This window comes from Fundulus heteroclitus, chromosome 13 (genome assembly GCF_011125445.2).
Source record: "Fundulus heteroclitus isolate FHET01 chromosome 13, MU-UCD_Fhet_4.1, whole genome shotgun sequence".
NCBI lineage: Eukaryota > Metazoa > Chordata > Actinopteri > Cyprinodontiformes > Fundulidae > Fundulus > Fundulus heteroclitus.
Window position 1 is genome coordinate 24,974,200 of NC_046373.1, and position 27,705 is coordinate 25,001,904.

The window sequence follows — 27,705 nt, forward strand, 5'->3', positions numbered from 1 at the left end:
GCTCTTCAGTTTTAGAAAATTATTGTCCATGCCAGGTTTTAATGTCTGAGATGCAGTGAGCGATAGTACAGAGAATGACTGGGGTGATCCATTTTTGTGGATATAAAGTTGATTGTCATCAGCATAACAGTTAAAATGGAATCCGTGATGGCGAATTATCTGTCCAAGGGGTAACATGTAAATAATGAAGAGGAGAGGGCCCAACACCGAACCTTGGGGAACACCATGAGTGACGAGGGATGTATGGGACGTAACGTTGTTAATGGAAACAAAATGGTAACGGTCGGAGAGGTAAGAGGTGAAGGATGGTGTGGTTTGTTGTATCGAAAGCGGCGGAGAGGTCAAGGAGAAGAAGGATGGATATGGAACCAGACTCAGTGGCAAGGAGGAGGTCTGGAGAAATAAGTCAAAGCATAAAGCTGCAATAAGCCAAACATTTCACAGACCCAAAATCTTAGAGAAACAAATCTAGCCTGCACTTTATGTTCACAGAGAGTGAAAAAGCGACCCGCTGGTGAAGTGTCACCACCTCTTCCCTTTTCGGTTATTCAACAAGTCACGCACACTGAAGATATTTCAGATATCTTCAATAATTAGTGTTTAATATGTCCTAATATTAAAAGGTAAAAGCTGCTCAGCTGAAATAACAGCCTTGTTTTAAACAGTGTCCAACAGTCTGACACAGACTGCAACGCTTCAGTCCACGTGATTCTCCTCAGAACTGTTTTCCTCTGCTCTGCAAACTATCGCGTTGTTTGGGTGAATCTTCCTGCCAATCTAACTCCAACAATCTAATTGGACAGAGTCATCTTTAAAGGGGTGTTCCGCACGCCCCCGTTTAACAACAGGGCCACTAACTGCCCAATCATACTCGTTCCGCTATTTCATTGGTTCTTGTCCGCGTCGACCGAACGTCATCTGTGCTGCTATTGGCCAATCCCTCAAAAGTAGGCGGACACCTTCTGGAAAATGCGTTTCCTCGTCTGTCATATGCAAAGCGAAAGGAAGGGTCGATAACTTAACCGGAGGGCGTTCAAAAAAATCTGTTTTCTACTCACTTAAGAATTTGTATTACTTTATAGCGCAGATGGTAGCCAAGTCTGCTGTTAGTGCGTTAGGTTAAGGACAAAGCTAGAGTTTTTTTTTAAATCTAGTTTATGTTTGTTTAGCTGCTGTTATCACGTCTGACTGCAGACTCCTGCTGTCCAAACACACGGCGCCTTTGTGGCGATGACTGCGGATTTACTATCTGATCTGGACACCCGATTCTTCGCCGATAACCTGTTGACGAGCGAAGATTGGGGTAAGGTCTCATTTAAATCCATCTATGAATGAAGATACAAAAAAAGAGCTAAATTTGACACTACTAGCTAGCCGTGCTCGCTAACGGCTGTGCGGAGGCCAGGCCCACGGGGCGTTGCAGGACCGTCGGCTCACGTTTATGCGTTTTTTTTTTAAAGGTTTAGCCCCGAATCATAAACGTGTTTAATATTTACTTAAGTTGGGTTTTCAGCGCGATTCGTGTCGCACGCGGTTGCAGCTTGACCAGGAACCTGCTTCCTCAATCCTCCAACCCGGACGTGGCTGTTTCTCATCCTCACATGGGGCTGAAAACGTGATAGCGCGTTTTATATAACCTCCTCTAACCTTTTCCTCCTTAAAATAGTCACTTTATTGGCTTTTGTTAACATGCTTTGAATCTAAACCCAAGTTAGGTTAGACCGGTGGAGCTCCCACCGTTTCCTGTGTTTTTAATGTAACTCCGTTTAGCTAAATGGCAGCAATAAAGACTGACTGTCATTCTGATTGCCATTAAAAACACATTTATAGTCCAGTTTGAAGCTATAAAAATGTACACTACACTCTTATTATTGTTTCCTGGTAAACTGATTTGCCAATAAAAAGCTTTGCATCGAAATAGTCAAGAGCTTTAACAGCTAAATTTTCACTGGTGCTAGATAATAGATAGGAAAATATGCAATCTGCATATATTATTTTCTGCAGGTTAATCCATATTTTCATGTTTAGCTTTCTTTACACTATTAATGTTCCCACCACTGTCAGCAAGATTCATTCAGTCGTTCCTATCTAAATCTGTTGTGGGCTCGAAAGGTGCCCAAATACAAAATTAGCTTGCAGAGCAATGATATGGGACATTGCTTAGTTTACCAAATATAGCATCCCAGTATTTTTTTTTAATTGTGATATTGTACAGTGATGATCCCAGGGTAATTGCAATTTGACATGTTTAAACTCTTATTGATGCGAAAATCTAGTCGCCAATTTCAACAAAAAATGTTCGGCAGCATTGCTTGATGTGTTGTTTTTTTTTGGACGGCAGGTAATTTGTCTTCCAGTCGGTTGGCATTAATATCAGCTGGTTACGAGTAGGATTGTCACGATAAAAAAATGTCAAACTCTGTATTGATGCTCAGAAAAATATTTGATACTCGATACCATTTTTGATACAATGGGGATTAAAAAAAAAGACAAATCATTCAAAGGCATACAAAATATTTTAGTAAAATGAAAAACCTTTTTTCAATCTCAACATTCAATTCAATTTGTCTGCTCAATTTTATTTATATAGCATCAATTCACAACATGTCATCTCAAGGCTCTTTATGTGGCACTTGTATGCAAATAAATAACCCAAATATAACACATGGTAAACACACAACATTAATGCGGTCACGCTAACATCAGAAATATGTTTAATGTATTAAATTCAAGCTCCCCAGGCTGCCACTGGCCAGTCTGGGGTTAAGGGTCTTGCTCCTTTGTAATTCCTACAATTCCCACACTTTCTGCCAGTGGGACGAAGCGATGGAACGGATAATAAAATGTGTGATTAGCTAGCTGAGGACCTAGCGCCGTTTCTTTTCCAGCAGACTCCCACCTGTCAGTGAGACCGGAGAGGGACTGCGATGCCGCGCGTCCTGCAGACCGCCTGCTTGGAGCAGCTCAGTGTATCAAGCTCGCCGTCACATATAAAACAGTTTGATGTAAAGACTTCTTGCTTCAGAGAAGTTTATAGCGTGACACCGCGTACGCCGTCGTAAAAATTTAACTATGCACGTAGTACCTGCATGCGCAGAGTCTGCCTTGAGTACGGGCGGACCTCCATGGAGTGAACTACGCCTGATTATGTGGGGGGCCTTTACATGAATGCGCTTCTAGTTTCAACATTACAGTCAGGCAGTCTAGTAGACAGCTCAGGAGTCCGATCAGGTAGTGACACGGTGTACCGTAATGCTCCAAATATGCATCAAGCGGAGCAGCTTCGTTGCTTACCAAAGTCGTACTTACACATTTTAACAGATTTTTTAATGCATTGTACCATATAAAATCGGTCAGTAAGCACAACGCTGATCATATACAAGGCGCACCATCAATTTGTGAGAACATTTAAGGATTTTAAGTGCGCCTTAGTCTGAAAAATACGGTACGTGGTATCATTTTAGCTGCTGTAGTAGTAATCGTTGCTTTCTATTATAAATGAGAGCAATACGACCTTGCTAAACATTTTTGTTTTAAGTTTTAGTGTCAACAACTGTGATCGTGACGTATTTTCACTCAAGGACTTTACTGTTTTTTCTTTTTTTTTTTTTCCTATATTTAACCCTCCTGTGGTGAAATACTATGTTTTGCACCGAATGTGATCGCAGACTGTAGCAGTCAGCTCCAACATATCTCAAACACTGTACAGACTATCAGTCATCTTTATTTTCAGATGGTGGTTTTGACAGTTTCGGATCTGTTCCCCTGCGTTTGAAGCCGCAGTCGGTAGACTTGTTTAAAACTTTTCTTTTTTTTTTTTTCAAGGCGTCATTTACTCCTGCAGCTTGAGCTTTTATACGAGGTAACTTCTCTCTGTCTCTGTTGACCCACTCGGCCTCAGATCGTTTAAGCTTTTGCGTAAACTTGACAAGCAAAGACTGCTGCTTATGACAGACTGAAGGACCAAAGCTATTGCTCATGCCTTCCAGTAAAGCGTGGTGTTAGAAGTAGGTTAAGGGTGGGTGAACCATTACTAAACACTGACAGAAAGCAGGTGGAGTTCCGCTGCGTGAGCTGCTTTAGAAAACACATTTAAAACCTTATAAAATCTCCAGTCTTTTGTTGCTTTTTAGCAAGTTTACTGTAAAAGACAGTTTGATAAGACTGGTCGGTATGCTTTTATTCATGGAGTTTTGAATAGCCTAAAGAGTTTAGCTCTGTCATGCAAGGGACCAGTAAAAACACTCAAAACTTGTCAGATAATTTTCTGTAATCAATTATTTGACTTACTATTTGACTGTAAACCCATTTTATCAACTATAATAAAATGTATTTATAGGATTTTGAAACCGTTAAAAATCAGGTTTTCTTCTAATTGCCATTCCTTTTATCAGAGTCTGGTCACAGTAAAAGCTCAGTTGATCCCTGAATATTTCAGTTTCAAAGTCCAGCGTGTGGCTCATCAGAATTGCAAAGCATTATGGGAGAAGCAACATCTTTGTTGGTTTCCGGTGAATGAGACACTTTTTTTTTTTTTTTACCAACAAAGCACATTTCTCTTGAATGTGCAAGTGTGTCACATTCAAGAGAAACTTGTCTTCATACCTGCTGATGTGATCTCATGATGGTTTGAAGTTGATACGGTTATCTAAAATATGTATAATTTATTCATTTTTATCTGGCCATTGAGTTACAATAACACGTACATTGTTAAACTTCTCCCCGTAATCCTCTTTGGTTGGTGTCAAAAAGAACGTTATAATCTTGTTAATATTTGTGTCACCTTGCAGATTCCTCCTCTGTGCTGCAGGAATCTGGTTCATAAGCGTTTTATCAGATTCTTCTCAGATTCCTTCAACAAAAGCGTCTCAAGTCATGCAAGAGTAAAAGTTGTACATCTGTTCACAGTTCATCTAAACAACTCATCTGCTTATGTCTATTCTAAATCAAGGAAATAATTATTTTTAGTTATTCAGAGAAATAATTTTGTCTGCTTCTAAAGAACTGAAGAAACACAGTTTTGCAAATATAGACAATAATAAGCTAAATGCAAAGTTATAAACATCAATATTTGCCAATAATTGTTAACTTTTTTGCTAATGATAATAAGATGCAATGAATGGATATGCCACCAAACAGATGAAATTACTGAGAGCTCAGAGAGTTTGTTTTGGTTATATTATGGTGCTTTTGATTTGACTCAGACCAGGTGGCACACTGAAGTTCTAGCTGTGAAATGGAAACCCTGGGAGATTTGCTAATTGATGCTATGCAGCCTGCTAGTAACAATGTTAGACAATGATAAAGTATTTATCAGAATTTTATTCATTCAAACTTGTAAATGGTAGTCGGACAGTATTGTGTGGCCATTTTTTGGGTGAGATACACGCTTCATAATTAATAAATAATCTATAGCAGCAACCCTTTGGGGTGTCCCAGTTTACCAGTTGGGTGATTGCGGCATCCAGCATACACACACAGTAATATTATTATAATATTATAATATTGTAATATTATTATGGTAACTACGGTCGCCATAATGCTACTAGCGGTAGGGCTTTGTAGTCCACCAAAGTCAAACTAAAACATTTTGACAGAGCGCTGTGTACCACACAAAATCTCTTCGAGGTCAGTAAGCACAACCAGAATTAATACATATATAATGTGCTCTGGATTATAAAGCGAATTGTCGGTTTTTAGAAAATTAAAGGCTTTAAAGTGCACCTTTATAGTCCAGAAAATACGCTAAAATATGTTCCGGAAATCCCTGACTTGTGGCAACAATCACAAAGCTGCAGTTCCTCCCACAGACAAGCTCAAAGAAGATCGCTGTTTCACTTTAGACCAACCTCACCGCAGGTTGCATACTATTTCTGTTGCAAATGAAAGATTTTACTTTGAAATTCTCCCCAAAGCAGATATTTTACTTTGTCACCGTGTCTCATTTCCTGTCTGACTAATGACTTTCCCGTCGCGGGGAATCGCAAGCAGCCTGCGCGGCCCAGTTCACTTCAACGTCTTCTAATTGCTAAGGACTAGTTACTACAGATTTTCTGACTGATCGGATGCCAAATCGCATCTGGTGTGTTTTGGCCCCAAGTTAGTAGTTTTGAATCCAATAAAACAAAGGAGGGAATTGCAAGGCTTCCCATTTATTTAACTGTTTGATGCAGTTAAGAACTGAAAACTAAAGTCATATTTCAAGTGGCATTGTTTAGATTTCCTTCACGTTTTGCAAAGACAGGAAGCCACAAAAATGCTCCTTGTTCCTCTTTTAACTTAAGTAGGCAATGCATTTAATTCAAAAGCTTGGCGGTTAACTATAACGTTTGAGTCATTTGCAGCCTTCTAAATGTGTTTCTGGTTAGAACTTGTGAAAGAAGATTTACATGGTCTTTCAGTCTATCCTGACTGCACCTGTTTATCCTGTGGGCTGAAACATGGCCTCCTACTGTGTTGGATGAGTTTAGTGATGTTTCACAAGTGTCTCCAAGTTCTGTTACATGCTCAGAAATGCAAATAAAATGGCTGATCTGACCCCGCACAGTTCTCAGATGAGCTTTTTTCTTTTTTCTTTTTTTTACGTTTTGTCATCTGCCCGTTCGATCTTTCTCCCTGCTTCCTGCTGATGTTTTGAAAATCCTGTTTCCTCTGCAGATGCCTGCCTGTTCAAGTGCGAGAGCATGGAGGAAGGAGAGGACGGAGACTTCAGTCCAGGGTTGAAATGTGAAACATCGGTACGGTAACAAAACTGCATCTATGCTTCACGGGTTTTGTGTTGCAACTCGTCCTGTAACCGACACCCAGCGTTTTTCACACTACCTGATCCCTCCTCTCTGATAATTCGCTCAGTAACCTAGAGGAGATAACTAGCACTGCTGTCAAAACTGATACAAAGAATATTAGTACAAACATTCATTCAGGTTTGATGTGAGTAAATAATTACATTTTAGGTGCAGAGAAAAGAATATATCTTGCTCCTATTGATATGAACATTTTATTTATTTATTTTTAATCAGAAGAGTTGTAAAGTAACTTTGAAGGTTTAGATTGTTTGACCAGTGGAAAAATAAAGTTTCATTGTAGATTCATTAAAGAAAACCCTAGATAAGAGTTACTTTTGTTAAAAAAAAAAAGGCCAAGTGAAGAAAACAGTTCTATCTTTAGGGATTCACTTGTTATTCAGTTTCTTTCCTATCCTGCTAAGGAATTCATAGGGAAAATAGGGCAAAACTGCCCAGACTCATGACACATTTTTCAGATTTTGTTCTAAAAAAAACATGTGCACCAGTGATGTGAAGATTAACCAGTTACAACTGATTGAAATCCAGTTAGCAACGCTAAAATCCACTATTCATCACCAATGTAACTCATCTGTCAGAATGAACTCTTAAGACTTCTTTTGCCGCCAATCCTGCCTTGGAGTTTGACAATTTAATCTGTGGGAACGCCTTCTGTTTGAAAAGGGATCTGTAGCAACTGAGACATAATTAAACATTGAAAGTGTTTAATTAGTTAATTTAATTATTATGTCATCTTTGGCTCCATGGCCGCAAGGGACTCTTTGGTCCTTCCTCAATGGCTTTTTAGACCTTTAGCTGACAATGATAAAGAACCAACTAATGTTTTTAAATTTAGATATAATGTGCGCTGTTTTGTCACAGTTTTTTTTAATTTTTATGGATTAATTGCGTAGCATTTTCCTAACAGAATGGCACTAAAATTACCAGTGATGATTTTTAGATATAAACTTATTGTTCTTGCTGTTGGGTTTGAAACCGTTTGCTTTTTTTACATAAGTTTCCACAAACATCAGTATCCCATAGTATCTTTTTTTCTTAAATTGTATGTTTTTGTTATACTAAAACCTAATGTGGTGGATATTAATCGTTATCAAGGAGGAAAGCACACTAGTCATTAATTAAGAGAAAGAAGCATCTTTGTCTTTTTATTCAAAGGCATAGGGCGTTTGAATGGCTCTGTCCCAACGCAGTCAGGAAACGGAGTGAGAGGAAAAGGACACACTTCACTTTTATTACATTGTGGGAAGTGGGAGTAGCCTTCATCTGAGAAAATAGAAGTTTGCACACTGGTACGATCCAGTTCTTATCTAACACAACTCCTCTCTGTGTCCTTGGTTAAAGAGAACACAATAATAAATCTGTAAACGTGAGCTTCTTTCACATGGCAAAGTAATGCAGGTGCATCAATTAAATTTTCCACAACATTAGCAATACAAAAATATTTGTATTTCCTGTTGCAGGTATTTATCAAAAATTATAGGTTGTCATTTTTCAAAAGCTCATGTAACTGGTTTGCCTCTAAATAAGTTTTATTAAGCAGGACTGAGGGCAAAAATGTCTGTTTTGATTGTAGAGGTTGCAGACACCTGCACAATGACAGTAACATATTTTATTAGCTACAAAATTATATATACACAACCCCACGTGCTCACTTATTTACCTGAAAAGTTAAAAAGGGGAGTTTTGAATGAGGTTTTAAAGTTTATAGAAAGTTTAAATTGAAAGTAGAAGTAGTCCGTACAAAAAGAAGGATTTGTTTGTGATCCAATCTCACAGATTTGACTGTAACCGCAAGTGGACCCAGAAACTTTAATGTGTCTTATCGTGATTACCCCACAGAGAAATACCAGCTGAATTCAAGCAACTTCTTACAACTTTAGATCAGTAATACAAATTTTTTCTGTACTACTGTCTTAGATCGGCCATATATGTTATATTCAGCTATACATTTAGAACCATCAAACTAGAAACTAAATATAATGATTTGAGGTGTTGTTTTTTTTTATTTTTTATTTATTTTATTTTTTTCCCTGCCAGGAAAAAGGAGTTTGGTTTGGGTCTCAGCTCTTGCTAATGTCGTGTAGTATTTCCACAACCAAAGCTTGTGAAAATATTAATTTTAATGCACCCAAGTAGCTGTTATATTAACATTTGCATGTCAGTGTTGTTTTTAATGGAGAGTTAAGATGTTACTTTATCATTCTATTGTATAACAGTAATGTTTCTTAGCTCGAGTACCTCAGTAAATGTAGGAAATTGCCACATTGCTTGTACATTTGACATTGTCTTTTTTTTTTTTTTTTTACTGTGGTTTCACTGGTTTTACACAAGCTTTATTTAACGCAGTTGAAGGTGTTCAGAGTAGCAGAGAGCCGTGGGGCCTTGTTCGCGGACACTGCTGAGCTGCTTCCTGGTTGAACCTGCAGAGTGAGCAGTTAACAGCTTGTCATTTGTTTAGTGTCACAGTGACTGAGAAGTCAAACAAAGCACGGAGAGTTTGATGAAATGGCTTAGGGATGGTTTTGATGGAATCTTGTTTCCAGTTTGCTTCTGCAGTCTGCACAGTGAGGGGAATGACTTCATGTTGTAGTTCGAATCGCTTAGAATAAACAGCGGAGGAGGACGCAGAGAAGCCTGAAGACTCGACAGAATGTGGTTCCTTCCCTGAGGCAGAAGTCGCTGAGGTAGTTAAAAAGCCTGGTGTGGCCCTAGAGACCCTATTCCAATGATCATTGTCCTGGTCAAGGAGCAGTGGACCGGCTCTTTACCCGTGATTGATTGCTGAGGGGATCATAGGAGTCTGCTTCTCTGGTCAACATGCACTAAAATGCCAAAAGTATTTGCTCACCCATCCAAATTATTGGAGTCAGGCATTCCAATCACTTCCTTGGCCACAGGTGAAGAAAATCAAGCACCCGGGGATGCAGCTCCAGCGTGGTGATGATGATGAAGGAATTTGTTTCAGACAATTAACAAATTTAACAAATATTAAATAAATCAATTTCAGAAATAAATAAATAATAATAATAAAATCTGTTTAAGAAATTCTTCAACCAAGTACCACATAAAAAAGTAATTGGTAAACATTAAATTAAATGTTCTGTTCCAATTCAATTAAATCATTTGAACATAAATAGTAATGAGATAAACAAAATTTTCCTCTAAATAAAATATATCGGGTATATTTACCCTGATATCTGACATTGATGAATGATTAAAGAAAGCTGTCTGAAAAGGGGTATGAAGAAGTAAAACTTATTTTTCATACCCCTTCTCCCTCTAATTGCACTTAAAGTACCTTCCTGTTAAACAACAATGTTATTGGAACTGTGATAAGATGCCACCTGTGCAACAATTTCAGTGGTGAGATTTCCTCGCTCTATCCTCGTCTATGTTTTTGTCTCTCATAAAAAGGTTTATTTGAATGGTTTCCTTGTTGTTTCTGGTGTTTATTTTATTATTAAGAAAAAAAATCGTAAATCGGATGTATTGTGAAAAAATCGGAGATGTGGTGTGGATGAACTTGACATGCCTGCACAGAGTCCTGACCTCGACCCAACAGAACCCCTTTGGGATGAATTAGAGCGGAGACTGAACGCCAGGCCAACATCGGTGTCTGACCTCACAAATGCGCTTCTGGAAGAATGGTCAAAATTCCCATAAACACACTCCTAAACCTCCTGGACAGCCTTCCCAGGAGAGTTGATGCTGATCTAGCAGCAAAGGGTGGACTGATGTCATATTGAACCCCTATGGATTAGGAATGGGATGTTACTTAAGCTCGCAGATGAGCGAATACTTTTGGCAATGTAATGTATGTTTTGTGCAACTGGAGATGACCTGCAACCGTGTCCCCCAAGGTAATTTTGGGTGACTTTTAAGGATTATTGAATCCTTGTTTACCTAAAGCAAGACCTGTGTCTGCATTCTCGTCCCCAAGTCGAGCCTGCAATGAGTTCCTCCATTAAAACTTGAACGTTTGTTAACTCCTAAAAGTTAAACTATTGCTCAGGTTGTTCACATTTACTATCGACAGCAGGATGAATCAGGTAGCAGACACAGACAAATGGTCAGGATACAATGCAGGCAGACTGTGTGTGTTGCATGGCTTAGTAAAACACTCACACACACACTCTCATACAAAGTAACACTGCAGTTGTTTGGCTTTGTTTTACTCCTGACTTCTTCTTCTTTTTCTTTCTTTTTTTTTACTTCATTCTCTCTTTCTCCACCCTCTCTGCCAACTCCTCACAGTTTGACAATGACCTCGTGCTCACCCTCGATCCTGACAACCGCACGTCGCCATGGCGATACCTTGACGACAACCTTCTCACAGGTACACACACACCTTCCGGCCCGACTTTGGCTCTCAGCTCAGAGCCCTCATGTCGCATCGCTTAGCGTTCTGGTGTCACGGTTCAAACGTCTCTGCAACATGAGACGCTCCGTCCTCGCCGGTCGGGTCGGTGGAAACTTCCATCTATTAGATGCAGTCGCTCTGTCTGCAGCAGCAGGAGTCCTCTTTAACATCCTGTGGGCTTTATTATTATTATTATTATTATTATTATTATTATTATTATTGGTGAGAATTAATGGACAATCAAAAAATAAAAATGTTAGAAATTGGCTTCTTCCTGTGGGATAAGGAAACGTGACCCAGTCATAGTTGTGTGGTTCTTTGCACTAATCCTTTATTATGATTTCATAATAAAGGATTAGTGCCCATTTTGTTCATTTTTAAACCCCAGAAGACGTAAAGCTTCTCTCATCTTTCATTTTCTTTCCCTGAAAAGAGCCAACATAGCAAAAATTACCAAATCACATACAGTTATCACCTAACAAATGACAAATCCTTCAGGATTTTAACAAAATAACACGTCGCACATCCAGTATAGCTACTGTTTAGCATAAGACGGCTTGAACACGATGTTTGGTAAGCTATGATATTAAGCAATGTATTCATATTTTAAATGCAAATTACTGTATATACTTTTTTTATTAACTTAATGCTTATACCTGGAAGAGAGATTTCATTTACTGAGATAATAAATCTCATGGATTGTGAATAAAAAGGAAAGTTGTGGAAATGTGTCTTACCTGTGATCTGTGTCTTCATTGTGGTATTCAGCAATGATGATGCGTTTTGACGATGCATATTTTCTTAAAATGGTGCAGCTCTAGTCTCACGGTAAAACTTAAATGTAATTTTTAGCTTTTTTATATATTTATTTATTGATTGATTGATTGAGTGGGCAATAAGTCAGCAAATCATATAATGCCACTTGGTAAAAGGTTGACTCTGGAAGCCCAGTCGATTGCATGAGTTCATTGACTTAGCAATCACTCTAAGGCCTTTTGTACAGATTTATTTATTTTCTGTTCTTTTTCCTTTATTAATCTGAATTAGCTTCATGTAGCCAAAGATCATTTTACCTGAGAGATGTATGCATTCTCTACCTTTTTAGACAAAAAATGTTTTTTTTCATGTAGGCATAGCAGTATAAGATATAATGTACTTCAGGTCTTCATTATGTCCACAGATTTATTGAATATTATGTGTGCTTGATACAAATTGGTAAAAGGAAATAAACTGATATTTGTTTGGAATTGTTCGTTTTGTAAGAGGCTCTGTCCTGTTTTTTTTTTCTTTAAAGGCCACATTTTAAATCATGGTGATTCTGAAAACTTCTTTCTGAATCATTGACTTATAATTTAATAGCATTTTAAGTTTGGTGCAAGCATGTTATTGAATTCAAGAACAGTAAAAGTGTATTATTTATCCAGTCATGATGTTGTTTGATATCATAATAATGTTTCTCTTTTTTTTCCTTCTGTATAGGAAACACTTCAGTGATTAAAAATGAGATGACATTAACTGAGCCTCTACCTGTGGAAATGTGTAAGTTGAGTTTATCTAATTTAATCTATGGACTATTGGTGCTTTTTGACAGGTTCTCAGTGATTATGTTGGTTCTCTCTAGTGTTCCAGGTCAAGGCTGAGCCTCCGTCTCCTGCTTCCTCGCTGGACTCTGACTCTTCGACCTCATTACCTGATCCAAAGGTGAGCCTTTTTGAAATTATTCAGGCAGTTGTTTTGCTGCATAAATAAACCAATAAATCTGAGGATGTCATAATTAGAATGCATATTATTTCATATTAAATCAGTCTAATAACTAACAGGATTTATTTCAAAATGTCGAGTTTAAAGCGGAAGATAAACATGAGATCATCAAGCTGCCGTCTCACTGTCCCGTATCCCTTTCAGGTTACAATTAAAGCAGAAAACCCTCCAACTCCTCCCTACATGTATGGAGATGTGCTGTCGCCGCCGCTGGGAGCGATGGAGGTAACCGTGGCGACGACAGCGGTACCCCCACCCCAGTCCCAGATACCCACAGTGACCCAGACACAGCTGCAGGCGCCGTTAACATCTGTCCCAGCGGTCATCGCTGGCATACAGACACAAGCTGCAGGTATGCAACTCCTTCTAAAGTGTATACTCTCAAGTGGCACAAAAAAAAGTTGATAATGAAGCATCCTAGAAAGAAGCACCAGACAAGCATTGCATTAGCATGTGTGCATGCAAATCATGCAAAACTGGATATACCACTCAGCATTGGTGTTGGCACTTTTGCACTCAGTTCGCTGCCGGTGTTTTTGCTCTATGCATATCTGCTGTCGGCACTAAAGCCTGAATGGAGAGCTCAGTTTACCCATCATCCTGTATTCCACTTGTCTCCTGTGGAGGTATTCTGTACATGGGCCCAGGGGCAACCCCTACACAATGGTGGGACTGCTAAATAAGTGTGGGAACTCCTCTAAAGAAGAAGGGTCTTTCGTGGCTGTAACCTAAGACGGAGTTTTGGTTAAATGGGCTACGTTTAAATTGAGCTTTTCTAGTCTTTTTTTTTTTTTTTTCTTAAGGGCTTTCGAACATTTACAAAGCACCTCAGCCTCTGCAATCCTGGAAACTGCACAAGGCTCTTTTTCTTTTATAGTAAACACATTTACTTACACATAAATGCATCTAAAGGGAACAAGAAGCACTAAAAAATAGATTGATTGTCTGGCCACTACGACTTTCTTATTCAGGGTGCCTGAGCAAGTCTTGAAAGTCTTAATAAGTATGGAATTTTGAAACACTGTTTTCCAGACCTTGAAAAGTCTTGAATTTTGTGTGAAAGTATGGGAAAAAATGTATGGTAGAATTTTACAGTATGCTCAAAGGCATTGTGAAATGAGAAATAGGAAGGTAGGATATAAAACTATAATTTTACTAAATGGTCATGTACTGTATTAGCCTAATGAAATCAAACACTTGTTTGATGTGAAATACATGTACTTGTGATTTTCATGTTTTGAAACGTTTTCATCAGTAAAAGTATTATTTACTGTGAATATTGTAATTGTTCATTGAATACTAGCCTATAAAAATTAATAATTTCTAATAAACAGTTTGTACAATCTCAACCAATGAAGTAGGCAGTAGGCACACAAGTATACAAGTACATAAAGTTAAGGTCTTGGGGAAAAAAAATATCAGTTTTAAAAAAGTCTGGAAAAAGTTTGGAATTTTAATTTGGAAAAAGAGCAAGCACCCTGTTATTTACATGTTGAATCGTAATTTATTTAATTAAAGTTTAACTGTCAAACATCCTGAGTGACGTGTACTTGAGTGAACCCGGATGCATTTGCTTTAATATAAACACAAAGGATCTGTAACAGCTACTTACAGCTAAACCCAGACCAAACTGAGACTTTGATTCGTGCCATGTTTGACATTAACAGCAGCTGGGTGATTTAGGACTCTTGCAGAAGTTGGGATGATAATTCATGCGTTTGTCTCTACATGACTAGACCATTTCAGTGGCCTGTTGACTTGTTTCAATGAAAAAGGGTTTCTGGCTCGTTTTCAGGTTGTCCAAAACTCTGCAACGAGGCTATTGACTCCCTCAAACAGAGGAACTCGTAGAACCCGTTTCAAAGTTGCTACACTAGCTGTCAGTCAAGTCCAGGTTTTAATTTAAATTTGTAGTCTTATCCTTAAGAGCTTTATATAAACAGGTTCCTTCCTTTGTATAAAGGGAACACTAAAATAACACACCCTAGATCTGAATGAATGAAATATTCTTATTAAATACTTTGTTTATTACATAGTTGAATGTACTGACAATAAAATCACACAAAATATCAATGAAAATCAAATTTATTAACCCGTTGTGTCTGGATTTGCACCCATATTCAAACTCAAAGTGGATAAACACATTACAGGCAGATCCAACTTTGATGTAACGTCTTTAAAACAAATCAAAATGAGGCTCAGTAGCACATATGGTCTCCACGTACCTGTATGACCTCCTTACAACACCTGGTCATGCTCCTGATGATGGTGGTGGATGGTCTCCTGAGGGATCTCCTCCCAACGCATCCGCCAACTCCTGGACAGTCTGTGGTGCAACATGGCGTTGGTGGATGGAGCGAGTCATGATGTCCCAGATGTGCTCAGTTGGATTCAGGTCTGGGGAACAGACAGGCCGGTCCATAGCATCAATGCCTTCGTCTCTCAGGAACTGCAGACACACTCCAGACACATGAGGTCTGGCATTGTCTTGCATCAGGAGGAACCCAGGGCCAACCACACCAGCATATGGTGTCACAATGGGTCTGAGGATCTCATCTCTGTCCCTAATGGCACTCTGTTCGGCCCCCTAAAGAAATGCCCGCCTACACTTTCACTGACCCACTGCCAAACCGGTCATGCTGGAGGATGTTGCAGTAGCAGAATGTTATCCACGACGTCTCTAGACTCTGTCACATCTGTCACATGTCCTCAGTGTGAACCTGCTTTCATCTGTGAAGAGCACAGGGCGCCAGTGCCGATCTTGCCAGTCTTGGTGTTCTCTGGCAAACGTCCTGCACGGTGTTGGCTGTAAGCATAACCCCCACTTGTGGACGTCAGGCCCTCACACCACCCTCATGGAGGGTGTTTCTGATCATTTGAGCAGACACATGCACATTTGTGGCCTGCTGGAGGTCATCCTGCAGAGCTCTGGCAGTGCTCCTCCTGTTCCTCCTTGCACAAGTACGGAGGTAGCGGTCCTGCTGCAGGGTTGTTGCCCTCCTACAGCCTCTTCTACGTCTCCTAATGTACTGGCCTGTCTCCTGGTAATAATAATAATAATTGAACTTTATTGATCTCACAATGGAGAAATTTACTTCTGCATCTTAACCCATCCCCTTGGGGAGCAGTGGGCTGCCACTGTGCGGTGCCTGGGGAGTAATCTGGGGTTAAGGGTCTTGCTCAGGGACCCAGGGTGCCGGCACTGGGAATCGAACCGGGTACTTGCGTCCTTCTCTGAGTGCAAGCGCGCTGTTCTAACTACTCGGCCACGAACCCCTTCCATGCGCCTCCATGCTCTGGACACTCCGCTGACAGACACAGCAGACCTTTTAGCCACTGCTCGCATTGATGTGCCATCCTGGATGAGCTGCACTACCTGAGCCACTTGTGTGGGTTGTAGACTCCGTCTCATGCTACCACTGGAGTGAATGCAGCGGCAGCATTCAGAAGTGACAAAAACAGCCACAAAGCAGAAGAGATGAGTAGTGGTCAGTGGTCACCACCTGCAGAACCACTCCTTTATTGGGGGTGTCTTGCTAACCGTCTCTAGTTTCCACCTCTTGTCTATTCCTATTTCTACAACAGCAGGTGAAACTGATTTTCAATCAGTTTTGCTTCTTAAGTGTTTGATTTCACAGAAGTGTGACTGACTTGGAGTTACATTTTGTTGTTTAATTGTTCCCTTTATTTTCTGAGCAGTGTATTTGATTTGACTCAAATATCCTAATCCCCTCCTCTTGTACTCTGAGGTCATCTAATCCCCCCCCCCCCCCCCCCCCCCCCCCCCCCCGTCTGCCCATTTCACTCTGTAGACGCTTTTAAAAAGCAGCTTAAGTTTAAACTAAACCCAAACTCCCACCTGTCCAGCCTACCTGTTTGTAAAAGTCATCTGCTGTTGTGTTAATTTATCATCTGTATACTCAAGGTTTTGGTTACTTTTTAGAGGTTTTATGTCCAGGGAAAACCAGTTTTGTTACATCAAGCTTGCTGCTGGGAAGCAGAGGAAAGTTATAAATCTAATGCCGCTGTTTTCCTGAGTCATCTTTTTATTAGAACCCTTTTCCCAGGATTGTTTAGTTCTGAGCGTGCAAATTGATTTGAAGAAGAGACACTCATTTGATTATTTTAAATATCCCCATTTGATGTCCCGGTTCGCTTAGTTTGCATATAAACTTTGTTTTTGGTTGATCTTTTTCCGTTTTCTTTCTGGGTTTTTACATGTGTAGTTGTGAACAAATCATTTTCTGTTGAAAAGCCAGATTACTTCCACTTGTAAAGTGCCAAGCAGAGTTTGGTGGCAACAGTGTGATGTTTAGAAAAACTGGGAAATGAACCTCAGCGCAGAAAGTTATTAAACTGAGACTTTGGAGCGATTTCTTATCCCTTATCTTCACTCTTTGTGATCAAACTCTTCCCTCAAAGATGTCAGTGCTATTCCCGTTTATCCGGGACAACCTCCAGAATCTGGGAGTGGAGAGGATGGCACGGCCGGCTTGCAGTCCAAACTTTAGCCACATTGAAAACTTGTGGATTCATTTCTGGTGTGCTTTTCATGCTAGAGTGACGAATACAACCACGTTGGCTGATTTGTGACAAGCACTGGTTGAAGAAATGACGCCGTCTCACATCTGTGTTGAACAAAGCAAGGGGCCAAGTTGTTGTGGTTGTGTTCAGTTCTCCCCTGTTAAATAAATACGTTTACCAAACTTTAGTCATCCAATCCAGTAAAGGACACCAAAGAAGAGTCAAAAGCAGAATAAACATCAGCATTGGCAAACGTTGCCTTACAGACGTAGCAGTATTTAAAGGAAGATAAGTGTTTTTTTGTTTTTGTTTTTTTTAACGAGAAGCATTAGTGGAATTTCTAAGAGATGACATTCTAAAAAGGCTTAAGACATTGTTTTGAACATTTTATTTAAAATCACCTGTTCTTTGAACATGTTAATCTTTTTTCTTAGAAATTTTCCTGCTGCTTTACGCTGATTAAAATGCTTCTTTTTAACTCAGTAACGTCGCCCTGTTTGTTGCAGTCCTGCCGAGCACCGCGACATTAAAAGCCAGCACCATCATCAGCACTAAACCCCCCATCCAGCCCCGACCCGTGTGCGTTGCCACGCTCCCCGTCCCCCAGAGCCCCGCGCCGGCAAAGACCCTCATATTGCAGGGGCTTCCCTCCATGGATCAGACCAGACCTGGTAGGAGAAAATTGTGCTTTTGTATTTTTATAATTTTTTTAAATAATTTTGTTAAGGAGTAGGGCTGGACGATAATTTAATAACAATATATATCGATTGATAGACGGCAGCGTTCTGTATCCAAAAATAGGTTGCTAAGCAACAGCATAAAATGGCCAGGGCTGCACTGAAAATCTGTTTTGAATTTGTTGATAATTATCGATAATGATCAATATGATTTATATTTTATCGATACGCTTTTTTCCCCTGTATCGTCCAGCCCTATTAAGGAGTATCAATCTTCTATGTATGAATGTCAGTAAATAGGACCAAATTGTGAGGTGATTTTAACAAACTTTTGTGTATGAAATCAAATACAAGTTCCTGATAAATGTACGTATTGAGTAGGAAACTTTTTGTCCTTTTAATTTCCAATAACTTTACATCTGATCATTAACTTGGTGTCCATTCTTTCCCCTCCCAGTTGTCCTCTCTCCATCCGTCTGCCTCAGTTCGGCTCCAGCCATTGTCAAAATGGAGCCCGTGTCCCCCAGCATCCCCCAGCACTGCTCCAGCCCAACCGCCTCCGCCACCAGCAAACCCATCGTCCCGGCGACCACGCCGTTACCCAGCAACAACCCCAACGACATTGATGTAAGTAGGTGGAAGCAGTGACTCACCCTGTGTATTGAAACACAAGCCTGTTGTGTTTGAGGCTACTTCTGTTTGCTCTTGTTCTGTCAGCCCGCTGAAACTAACAGCATCAATACCCGCAGTTCAAAACTCTGGGTTTATGAGCATGTTTGTGTTTTATTGAGTCCACTTTGGAACGCAGTGAGATAAAAAAACATCCAGTTCTACAGCCGTACAGTACACATGGTCAAGCTTTTCAGTCCTCTGCTGATTTGATCTTTTCTCAACTTTCTTTCCTAATTGACCCCTAAATCACGTCTCCTCACTACTTTCTTCCCACTTCGCCTTCCTCTCCGCGCAGATGAAGGTATTAAAGCGGCAGCAGAGGATGATAAAGAACAGAGAGTCTGCCTGCCAGTCGAGAAAGAAAAAGAAAGAGTATCTGCAGAACCTGGAGGCTCAGCTGAGGGAAGCCCAGCAAGAGAACGAACGTCTGCGCAGGGAGAACCAGGCGCTGAGGGAGAGACTGGCTGTGAAGGAGGTGAGTGGTGCTGAGAGAATCATGCAGTCACAGGGGAAACAATGAAAAAAAAAAAATACCATCCATGCTTTGTCCATACCTGCTTATCCATGCAGAGTTGCAGGGGGACGGGGTCGCCACTCTGGATAAAGATGCATGCATGCATGCAAAAAAAAAAAAAAAGGTTTCATTCAGTTAAAATAGAATTTTTTAGGTCAAGTGTAAAGATGTGATGATGGGTGTTATAATTTACCAAATAAACTGACAAACACTCAGCGGAATATAGCTTCAGAAATATACAAAAAAAAAAAAAAACTTCAAGGAAAATAAAAGAAACAGCATCTGATTTTGAATCATGAAGTTTATGTCTACTTGGGTTGGGCGATAAATCAATTTAATCGATTATTTTCAAGATCGAGTATTTGGAAAATCTGGATTTTAATTTGCAAATCCACCCATTGGGCTTCCATGAAGAGAATAGCATGCAATGCTGAATATATTTAGGAAAATATATTGTAAAGGTAAACGAAGCAGTTTAATTTACTAATTTTCTTTTTTTTTAAAAAGTTAGTTTGAAGTTACATAAGTGTATTCTGTTCTTAGCTCATGGTGTAACACCAGCAGCAGCAAACATTTTATTTTTTCATTGTTTACAACGGCAGAGCCGCCATCTTGCTTTTCAAACTTGTTTCACAGCTTATATTTAGTTGTTTCACTTTGAATTCAGGTCAACAGTTTTTAAAATAATTTTGTTTTTGTGAAACAAAGAATTGAAACAACTGGTTTATCGAAAGAATTGCCCCAGAAAACTGTTGGCAAGGGGTCAGGCAGGCTAATTATACGCTAGGGGGGGAAACCCTGTATCGTATTTGGAATAATAAAATGAGAAATTTATTTTTTAACCTATTAAAATAACCGGCCTATTTTCTACATATGGAAAGTTTTTCCATTCTGTGGGGTCTGCACCTGCACATCCAGAGATGAAGAAACATGCAATAAATGGAGAAACCTGAATGACGAGGCCTGAAGACCGAGGAACGGGAAACGCATAAAAAAAAAAAAAAAAGACGGACAAAGAAATCTGTTTAACCTGTTAAGCTTGATGACTAAAGGAAGCAGCCGATTGAAATCATCCGAGCCTTTTTTGTTTTTTACTACAACTTTACAACATAAGAAAGCTGTTTAGGAAGCGTTTATCAGCTGCAGTTTGTCCGGAGCAAACACTTAAATTTTTATGTTTGTTGTGTTTCAGAGCGGCGACTCTGCAAGCAACAAGAGGGCTGTGTGCGTCATGGCCGTTCTGCTGTTCATGACCTTCAGCTTCGGCCCCGTCAGGTAGCCGCTCACGGCTCTCCTCACAAGTTTCATGGTTTGTCGTCTCAGCATTTTTCTGGATCGCTTAGTTTCCGTCCGCTTGTCTCCGCAGCATCACCGACAGGAAGCTGTCGACCAGTTTGCCGGAAGATCTGGTGTCGTACACGGGCCGCCGGCTGCTGGAGATCGAGCGGCTGCAGCAGAAGCACCAAGCCGTCCCTCAGCCCCTCAGTGAAGTGGAGGACAAGGAGGAGAAACAGGAGGCCGGAGGAGACGAGCAGTGGAAGAGAGGAGAGGCGGAGAAATACGCTCCGGAGTCTTATCAGTTCCGGTAAGCGTGAAATTACCTTGACATGCAGCAAAACGTCAGGGAATTAAACCGCTTTTAACGTTACTGCGAGGGAAGGCTGCAGCTTCAAATGTGGGATTCTAATGAACTTAACCTGAATAAGGCTACGTTCACACTGCAGGTCTTAATGCTCAATTCCGATTTTTTTTGTGTGAAATCGGATTTTTTTTTAGTGCGGTCGTTCACATTTCCAAATATATGCGAATTGTATGTGATCTTCTGTGTGAACTGAATGCATTCAACCCAAGTGTCTCGCATGTGCACTCGAGGACGTGATGACGTCACACGTAGCAAGCGTACTCAGTGTTTGCGCAAGTAAACATGGATTATAATGCTGGCGCGCATTTTGCGGTCATTAATTTTATTTTCTAACCGGAGCTTTCTCTCCATTGACTGCTCTCCTCATTGTTGTCCGCTATGGGTGTCGTCTTTCTTCCCGCTTCTGCATAGCAGGACGCAGAATAGTGACGTTTGTCGAGTATCGGTGACGTACAGGTCGGATAAATGCGACCCGGCCGTACAGACACAGGTCGCATTTGAAAAGATCAGATACTTATCGGAATCAGGACCACATATCCAAGCGGCCTGGGTCGTATTTGAAAAAATCCGATCTGTGTTGTTCAGACTGTCATAAAAAGATCAGATACACGTCGCATATGGGCAAAAAAATCTGAATTCAGGCTGCAGTGTGAACGTAGCCTAAGATCATACAAACACGCGGTTACTCTGAAGGCGTCATTCTTCTGTTTTAGGCAGCTTTAGGGGCAGCCCAATATTAGCTCATGCTAAGAAAAAATCAACAAAGTCTGCACAATATATGACCACTGCGTTATCATTGGACACATTGATAATACAGCAATGGACACTTTGTAATGCAGCTGTTTCCTGGTTAACTGTGTTCAAGAGAAAAAATGCTCGTATGATCTTGAACAAATTTGGGTTTGTTCGGTATTTCCCTTCTCAAGGCAGCTAAGCCTGAGGATGTATGGAGACTCATCCTTTAATAATGAGCCTATAACCTTTTTATTAAAACTACCAAACAATTCAGAGTAAAATGTTTCAATTTTAACTAATTTAAAGTTATTTTTTCAGTGTCCTCAAAATAATTTATTCACATTTAACACATAAGTTATAATGGAATATTGTAGTCAAAATGTAAGACCAGTAGTCATAAATAGTTGATAGAAACTTTTTTTTTTTTTTTTATAAAATAATAACTCTGATGCTGATGATTACTTGTGTTCTTTTGTTTGTTTTTATCAATCAGCAGATAAATGTTGTCAGCAAATATTTCGTTGTCACTTTCCTCAGTGCGTTCCAGATCGTTGCTCTCCAGAACGATAACGCCCAACACGGCTGGTTCTACGACATATCTGTCACGTCTTTTACGTGCAACAAAGAGTTTCTCTGTAGGAGCTGTACCGGCAGCATTTAGGGAATGTTAACTTAAAACATCATCATCTTATCACTTGTAGCGGCTTGTTTAATATCTGAGCGCCCTCTGGTGTTGTCTGGTTGACGCGCAGAAACCTGAGCGACATCTTCAGTGACATGAAGGACCTGGCTCTGCCGGACATAGAGCGGTTCTTCACCTCTTCAGACTGCCGGCAGTTCAACCGCTCGGAGTCGCTCAGGTCAGTCCTGCTCCGGTGCAAATGTCTCGTTTTATCGTCTCATAGGAAATTTATTGAAACACGTGGAAAGCCTTTGAGCTGTGCAGGCAAGAATTTCTCTCTGCAGCGTTTGTTTCAACAGTAATTATTATTTTGCTGTAACATTGGTACAGCTGGGTTTATTAATATTAATGAGCCGCTGCTGCACATTTTATTGATTAGTTTGTCCAAATTGACATGGTTTTCCAGTAAAGAAGCCAGAATAGTTCTCCAATGTGAGATCAATAAAGCCTAGCTTATCTTATCTTAGTTTAGTGCTAGTGAATAATCTTGTCTTCCTCAATCTCCTTATATGGACACACTAAAGTTAGTTATAAAAAAATTAAATAAAAGCTTTTGTGTTGTTGTTTTTTTTTTTTGTTGTTGTTGCTTAGTTAATTAAACTAATCATATGTGACTGCAGGCTCGCAGACGAGCTGAGAGGTTGGGTTCATCGACATCAGATCGACCGGAAGAAGTCTGGAGGAAAACCTAAGATAGCCAAAAAAGCTAAGATCGCCCAGGTGAGAATTTTTCCATATGTGTCTTTATTTTAGGCATTTAATTTTTTTTTTTAATTAAACCAGAAAAGGAATCACTAAGATCAAATATCTCCTTTTGCAAGAGTGTCCTGGCCTAGACAGGCAGCAGCACAGAAACGGACTAAAAACAGCTTAACGGTCTAAAAGCGTAACAGATGATGAAATTCAGCGAAAGTACCTGCAGCTTTTAAAAATAAAATAAATGGGGATTTTTACAGCCGGTTTTGACTTTTGTTTATTTTAACATAACAATGATGCAGAATAATACTGCAACGTTGTATTTTTATACGTTTTGTATGAATTATGTGTATAAAGTATATATGATTCAGTGTGAATCAAACTTTTTATTTTATTATTTTTTTTTGGGTATCTTTTATGTTTGTCTAAATTTATTATTATTTTTTTTCATCTCTCTTTCAAAGCAGAAAGCTCAGCTGAGGAAGGCAAACATTTCCAGATATCTGCCAATCCAGGCTCACCGCTCCATAGAAAGGTTCGATGAAATGCACCCTCCACACTGTAAACGAGTAAATTAGGAGCAAAGCAGAAGCTTCTTATCCAACAGACTGCAGGTGTAAGAACTGAAATGATTAAGTGAAGTGAATCCTACATTGGAAGGACAAGTATTGCTAATATGATTGAACAGCAACAACAGACAGAAACGTTTGAGCTTTCTGTGAGTGGAAACAACAAGTATGTGAACAATGAACTGACAAATGATCTCATCTTATTTTGGCTTTGGCCAAACCATCTTTTTAATTTGCATGGATAAAACCGTTTTATTGTCTGTAATACTCGCTGAATGTGTGTGAGAACAGCAGAAGTTTAGTCTCTAGAACACGTCAGGAAGCATGTACCGTGCATAAATTGACCTTTTTGATGGACAGATTCCTCACGCTGCGGTTTGGCTTTTAAGATTCTCCTTCTGGTTCTGGTTTGGTTCCTCTGCAGTCAGCTGAGGGTGCTTCCCGGCCCCGAGGTCACCTACAGCGACTTCCTGGACGCCATCGACCGCAGAGAAGACACCTTCTACGTCGTGTCTTTCAGGAGGGTAAGACCATCCAGTCGTTTCCGCGTGACGTAGAGGTTCTGGTGTTTAAAATGGAAAATATTAACCAGCCGGAATGTGTTCACGCCCGCAGGACCACCTGTTGCTTCCCGCCATCAGCCACAACAAAACCAGTCGGCCTAAAATGTCTCTGGTGATGCCGGCCATGTCTGTTAACGGTGAGCCTGTGTGGATGTCGTCGAAAACGAACGTAGAAGCGTAAGTGACGCCGTTTCTGGCCCCGTTCCTCTCCGTTTGACCCTTTTTCTGTTTTTTTTTTTTTTTGGACCCGTTCTCCTCAGAGAGCCTCTACAACTCGTCTCAGGGCTACGAGATGATGATGCAGGTCGACTGCGAGGTCATGGACACGCGCATCGTCCCCATCAAGTCCTCCGCCGTCCCTCCGTCTCTCCGTGACCCCACCCCGCCGCCTCCCTCCTCCCAGCACGGCGCCCACCATCACCATAGCAACAACACCTCACTCAGAGGGCGCCACCAGCACCACCCCTCCTCCTCCTCCTCCTCTCCAAGGCAGCCTCTGCCCGCCCGGACACAAAAACCCGAATACTTGCTCAGCCAGTCAGAAGGAGTCTGACGGGGCGTCGACACGATGATGATGATGATGATGGTGGGAGAGGAAGAGGAGTCTGATGGTCGAAGGTTGGTCACACAGATGAAGAATCTATGGAAACCTTGTTAGTTTGAGAAGCTTTTTGAATCTCTTCACTAAACGGAAAAGGTTTCAGAGACGGTTAAAATCCAACAAAAGTTGCTGTAAAATTCTGTAAGTTTATCTAGTGTTTCGACAGTAACTGGTACTGACACAACTGGGAGGAAACTACATGAAATTATTTCATAATGAATAAATAAATAAATAAATATATCCCTAAAATAAGGCGACACAAAGAGAGCAGCAGCAGTACTTGAAAAGGACCGGTTTTATTTCAGAGACAGCTCTGTAAAATTCCCTTAACAGTCAAATCTTTATCAAATCAGACTCTTTAATGAGCTTTCTTCATCTTGAACAGTTTGAAGTTCTTTGTTTCCTTAAACCCATCCCCGCTCTTGTTCTGTAGACAGCAGTTATTGAAGGTGAAATGGACATCTCTGTGTTTAGAGATTATACGCAGGGTTTCAGTGTTGACTGACATCAAGGAGATCATTATTTTTATTTTATTTTATTTTTTGGAGCAGTCAGAGATTTAAGGATTTTGGCTTTGGGCTTCTAGGGCTAAGAAGTTAGGTAATCTGAGTAAAAGAAGTCATGATACACATATTTATATACTTTGATTATTAAAATGGCATAAATCTAGTTTTCCTGTATCTAAAAAAATACAAATAACTGAAAAGGCCTTGACATTTTGTTGTAAATACAGTGTTTCTAAAAGTGTGAACATTTGACTCAGCACTAATGGCTGCGACGTGACGGATCGCCCTTATTGGGTTAAACAGTAAGCCAGATTCCAGATGTGTTTTTTTTGTTTTTTAATGTTAAAACCTAAAATTTTATACCAGACTCTTACTTATGCTTGATTTCAGCATTCAAACAGTCACTATATGACTGCTGACTCGAGTTCAGGTCGACCAATACTGTAGAAACGGTGAGTTTTAGCTACATTTGGTCTGATAAATGTAAGAATTACTCCATCACTTCTCAACCATCTGGGGAGGCTGCAGATTTGTTCAGCCCTTTAATTTCGCCCATTTGTCTTTTGTCAGAATATTTATCTGTTATCTTTTGAAATAAAAAAAAATAACTAATTTAAAAAAAAAAAATTACAAAAACGCAGCAATTAGTGGGTTATGATTTTCTTTTCTGTTTAATTTAAATCATTTTGAAAGTCAAAGACCCCGCTTCATGCATTACCTGTCACTTTTTATCCGTGTGTTTTTTTTTTATGTTATTTAATATATGTAAATATGACTGTAGATATTTTGTTTGTATTTTGTCACATTTTCCAATTTTTTTATATTTCACTTTCACAACAAAAAGTAAAAAGCTGATAAAACCTGTGAAGTTTTTTTGTTTTTGTTTTTTTTTTTTTTGGTCATGAAAATGCAATATTTTATATTTCCGTGTTCTGTCCAGTGGACCAACCAGCCTCTCTATCTCTGTTCAGTGTGAACTGAACTGGTAATATTAGACACATTATTTGTTATTGTACATAGAAATCATACTTTTTTTTATTGTTTAAGAAAAAAATATCAGATGATTTGTGCCTGATTAAGGATTTCCGACATGGGATTTTAACACTGAACTGGTAATGAGTTTAATTTTACACCTACATAATAAAATTTCATAGTTTTTTTTTTTTTTTTTTTTTTGTTTGTTTTTTGTAGTGGCTGAATGCAAAATGCAAGATTAGACTTTAGCATCACTCCCTAATCATCTTCCATCGAATCCGCCCACTCTGCATGATGGACACTGTTCAATCGGGCGTATACTTGAGTTTAAGGGTATCTCAGTTTGTGCAGCTTTGATGTAAATACTTTTCTTGTTTTATATGTGGTTCGTGGGATTTAGAACCAACAGGAACTGTTTCGACAGAAATCTTCCCTGGAACGTATTTTTGATTTTTTCTTTTCTTTTATATTCAAAATAAAAATTTGAGAGGAAACGAGTCCATTTCCTGAAAAGTGGATTTTCTATTTCATTTTATTGTATTTAATTTTTTTATGTATATATTTCTTACAGCCTGTGGAAACTGAAACAACTCAGCCAAAGTTTGTTAATGAACCTCCGTTACTGTAGACACAGTCACATTTCTTCCCTTTTTTTTATGTTTCTGAAGCCTTTAGCTCACTGCTGGGTTCTGGATGAACACGATCACAGAAGAGTGCATGTCTGATGGAAAAGTGTATGAATCAGGTTTGTTTTTGTGTTTTTTTTTTATTTTTATTTTTTTTTTTTTTATATGAATTCTGAATGATTTTACATTTTGTATAAAGGGATGCCAGGAGAAGGAGCTGATATCATTTAGACGGGGCCTTTTTTTATTTTTTAATGGGGTGGTGTAGATTGAAGATGGGGAGGGACAAAAAAAGGTCTGGATTTAAAAGGTTTGTATGAAGTTTTTTGAGCAATGATGTCAATAAAACCGCTCATTCACTGATTATATTGTGGTTATTTTCAACATTCATTGTCTCCTTCCATGCCTAATAATTTTGACCAGAACCAAATGTCTAATTTACTCTCACCAATACTGGATCATGTTTTAGATGGCAGAAAACATAAATATTTTAAATTTTTTGGGCATTTTTAAACGTTTAAACCTTATTATTCCTAAAGATCTTGATTTAAATCATTGAAGTTGCTTTAGGCAACATTGAAGCGGTTTTATGTGAGCTTTGTCTATTGATAGCTATTTCTTAAAACCTCTGCTTATCAAGTTTAAAATTTTCAGTTTTAACAATGTACATGTATCTTTGCCTATATTTGTTTAGTAAATGCAGGAAGTAGTGGTAGATTATATGGGTCTTCTTCACATTTTAATGTTTACAAGTACATCTCAATAAATTAGAATATTATTGAAACGTTTGTATATTCCA

At 39.4% G+C, this 27,705-nt stretch overlaps 1 protein-coding gene across 2 annotated transcripts; it reads left to right on the forward strand.

Moving 5' to 3' along the window:
* The first annotated feature begins 977 nt into the window (after nt 1–977).
* Nucleotides 978–27,272, forward strand: atf6b (activating transcription factor 6 beta). Of its 2 annotated transcripts, none has more exons than XM_012856354.3 (17): nt 978–1,303; nt 6,658–6,737; nt 11,058–11,139; nt 12,643–12,702; nt 12,785–12,864; nt 13,069–13,276; nt 17,955–18,119; nt 18,583–18,752; nt 19,093–19,272; nt 20,504–20,586; nt 20,678–20,896; nt 22,441–22,548; nt 22,991–23,090; nt 23,531–23,601; nt 24,060–24,159; nt 24,251–24,335; nt 24,459–27,272. In XM_012856354.3, the coding sequence occupies exons 1-17, from the start codon at nt 1,231–1,233 to the stop codon at nt 24,749–24,751; spliced, it is 2,157 nt and encodes a 718-aa protein (XP_012711808.2). In that variant the 5' UTR covers nt 978–1,230; the 3' UTR covers nt 24,752–27,272. The 2 variants fall into 2 exon arrangements, with proteins under 2 accessions (XP_012711808.2, XP_012711809.2); XM_012856355.3 differs by having other exon boundaries at nt 23,534–23,601.
* Nucleotides 27,273–27,705: the final 433 nt, after the last annotated feature.

Coding starts and splice junctions, on each gene's coding strand:
- atf6b (XM_012856354.3), top strand. CDS start 1,231: ATGACTGCGGATTTACTATCTGATCTGGACACCCGATTCTTCGCCGAT. Junction 18,753..19,092: donor ACAACCCCAACGACATTGAT/GTAAGTAGGTGG, acceptor CTCTCCGCGCAG/ATGAAGGTATTAAAGCGGCA. Junction 23,091..23,530: donor AAAAAGCTAAGATCGCCCAG/GTGAGAATTTTT, acceptor TCTCTTTCAAAG/CAGAAAGCTCAGCTGAGGAA.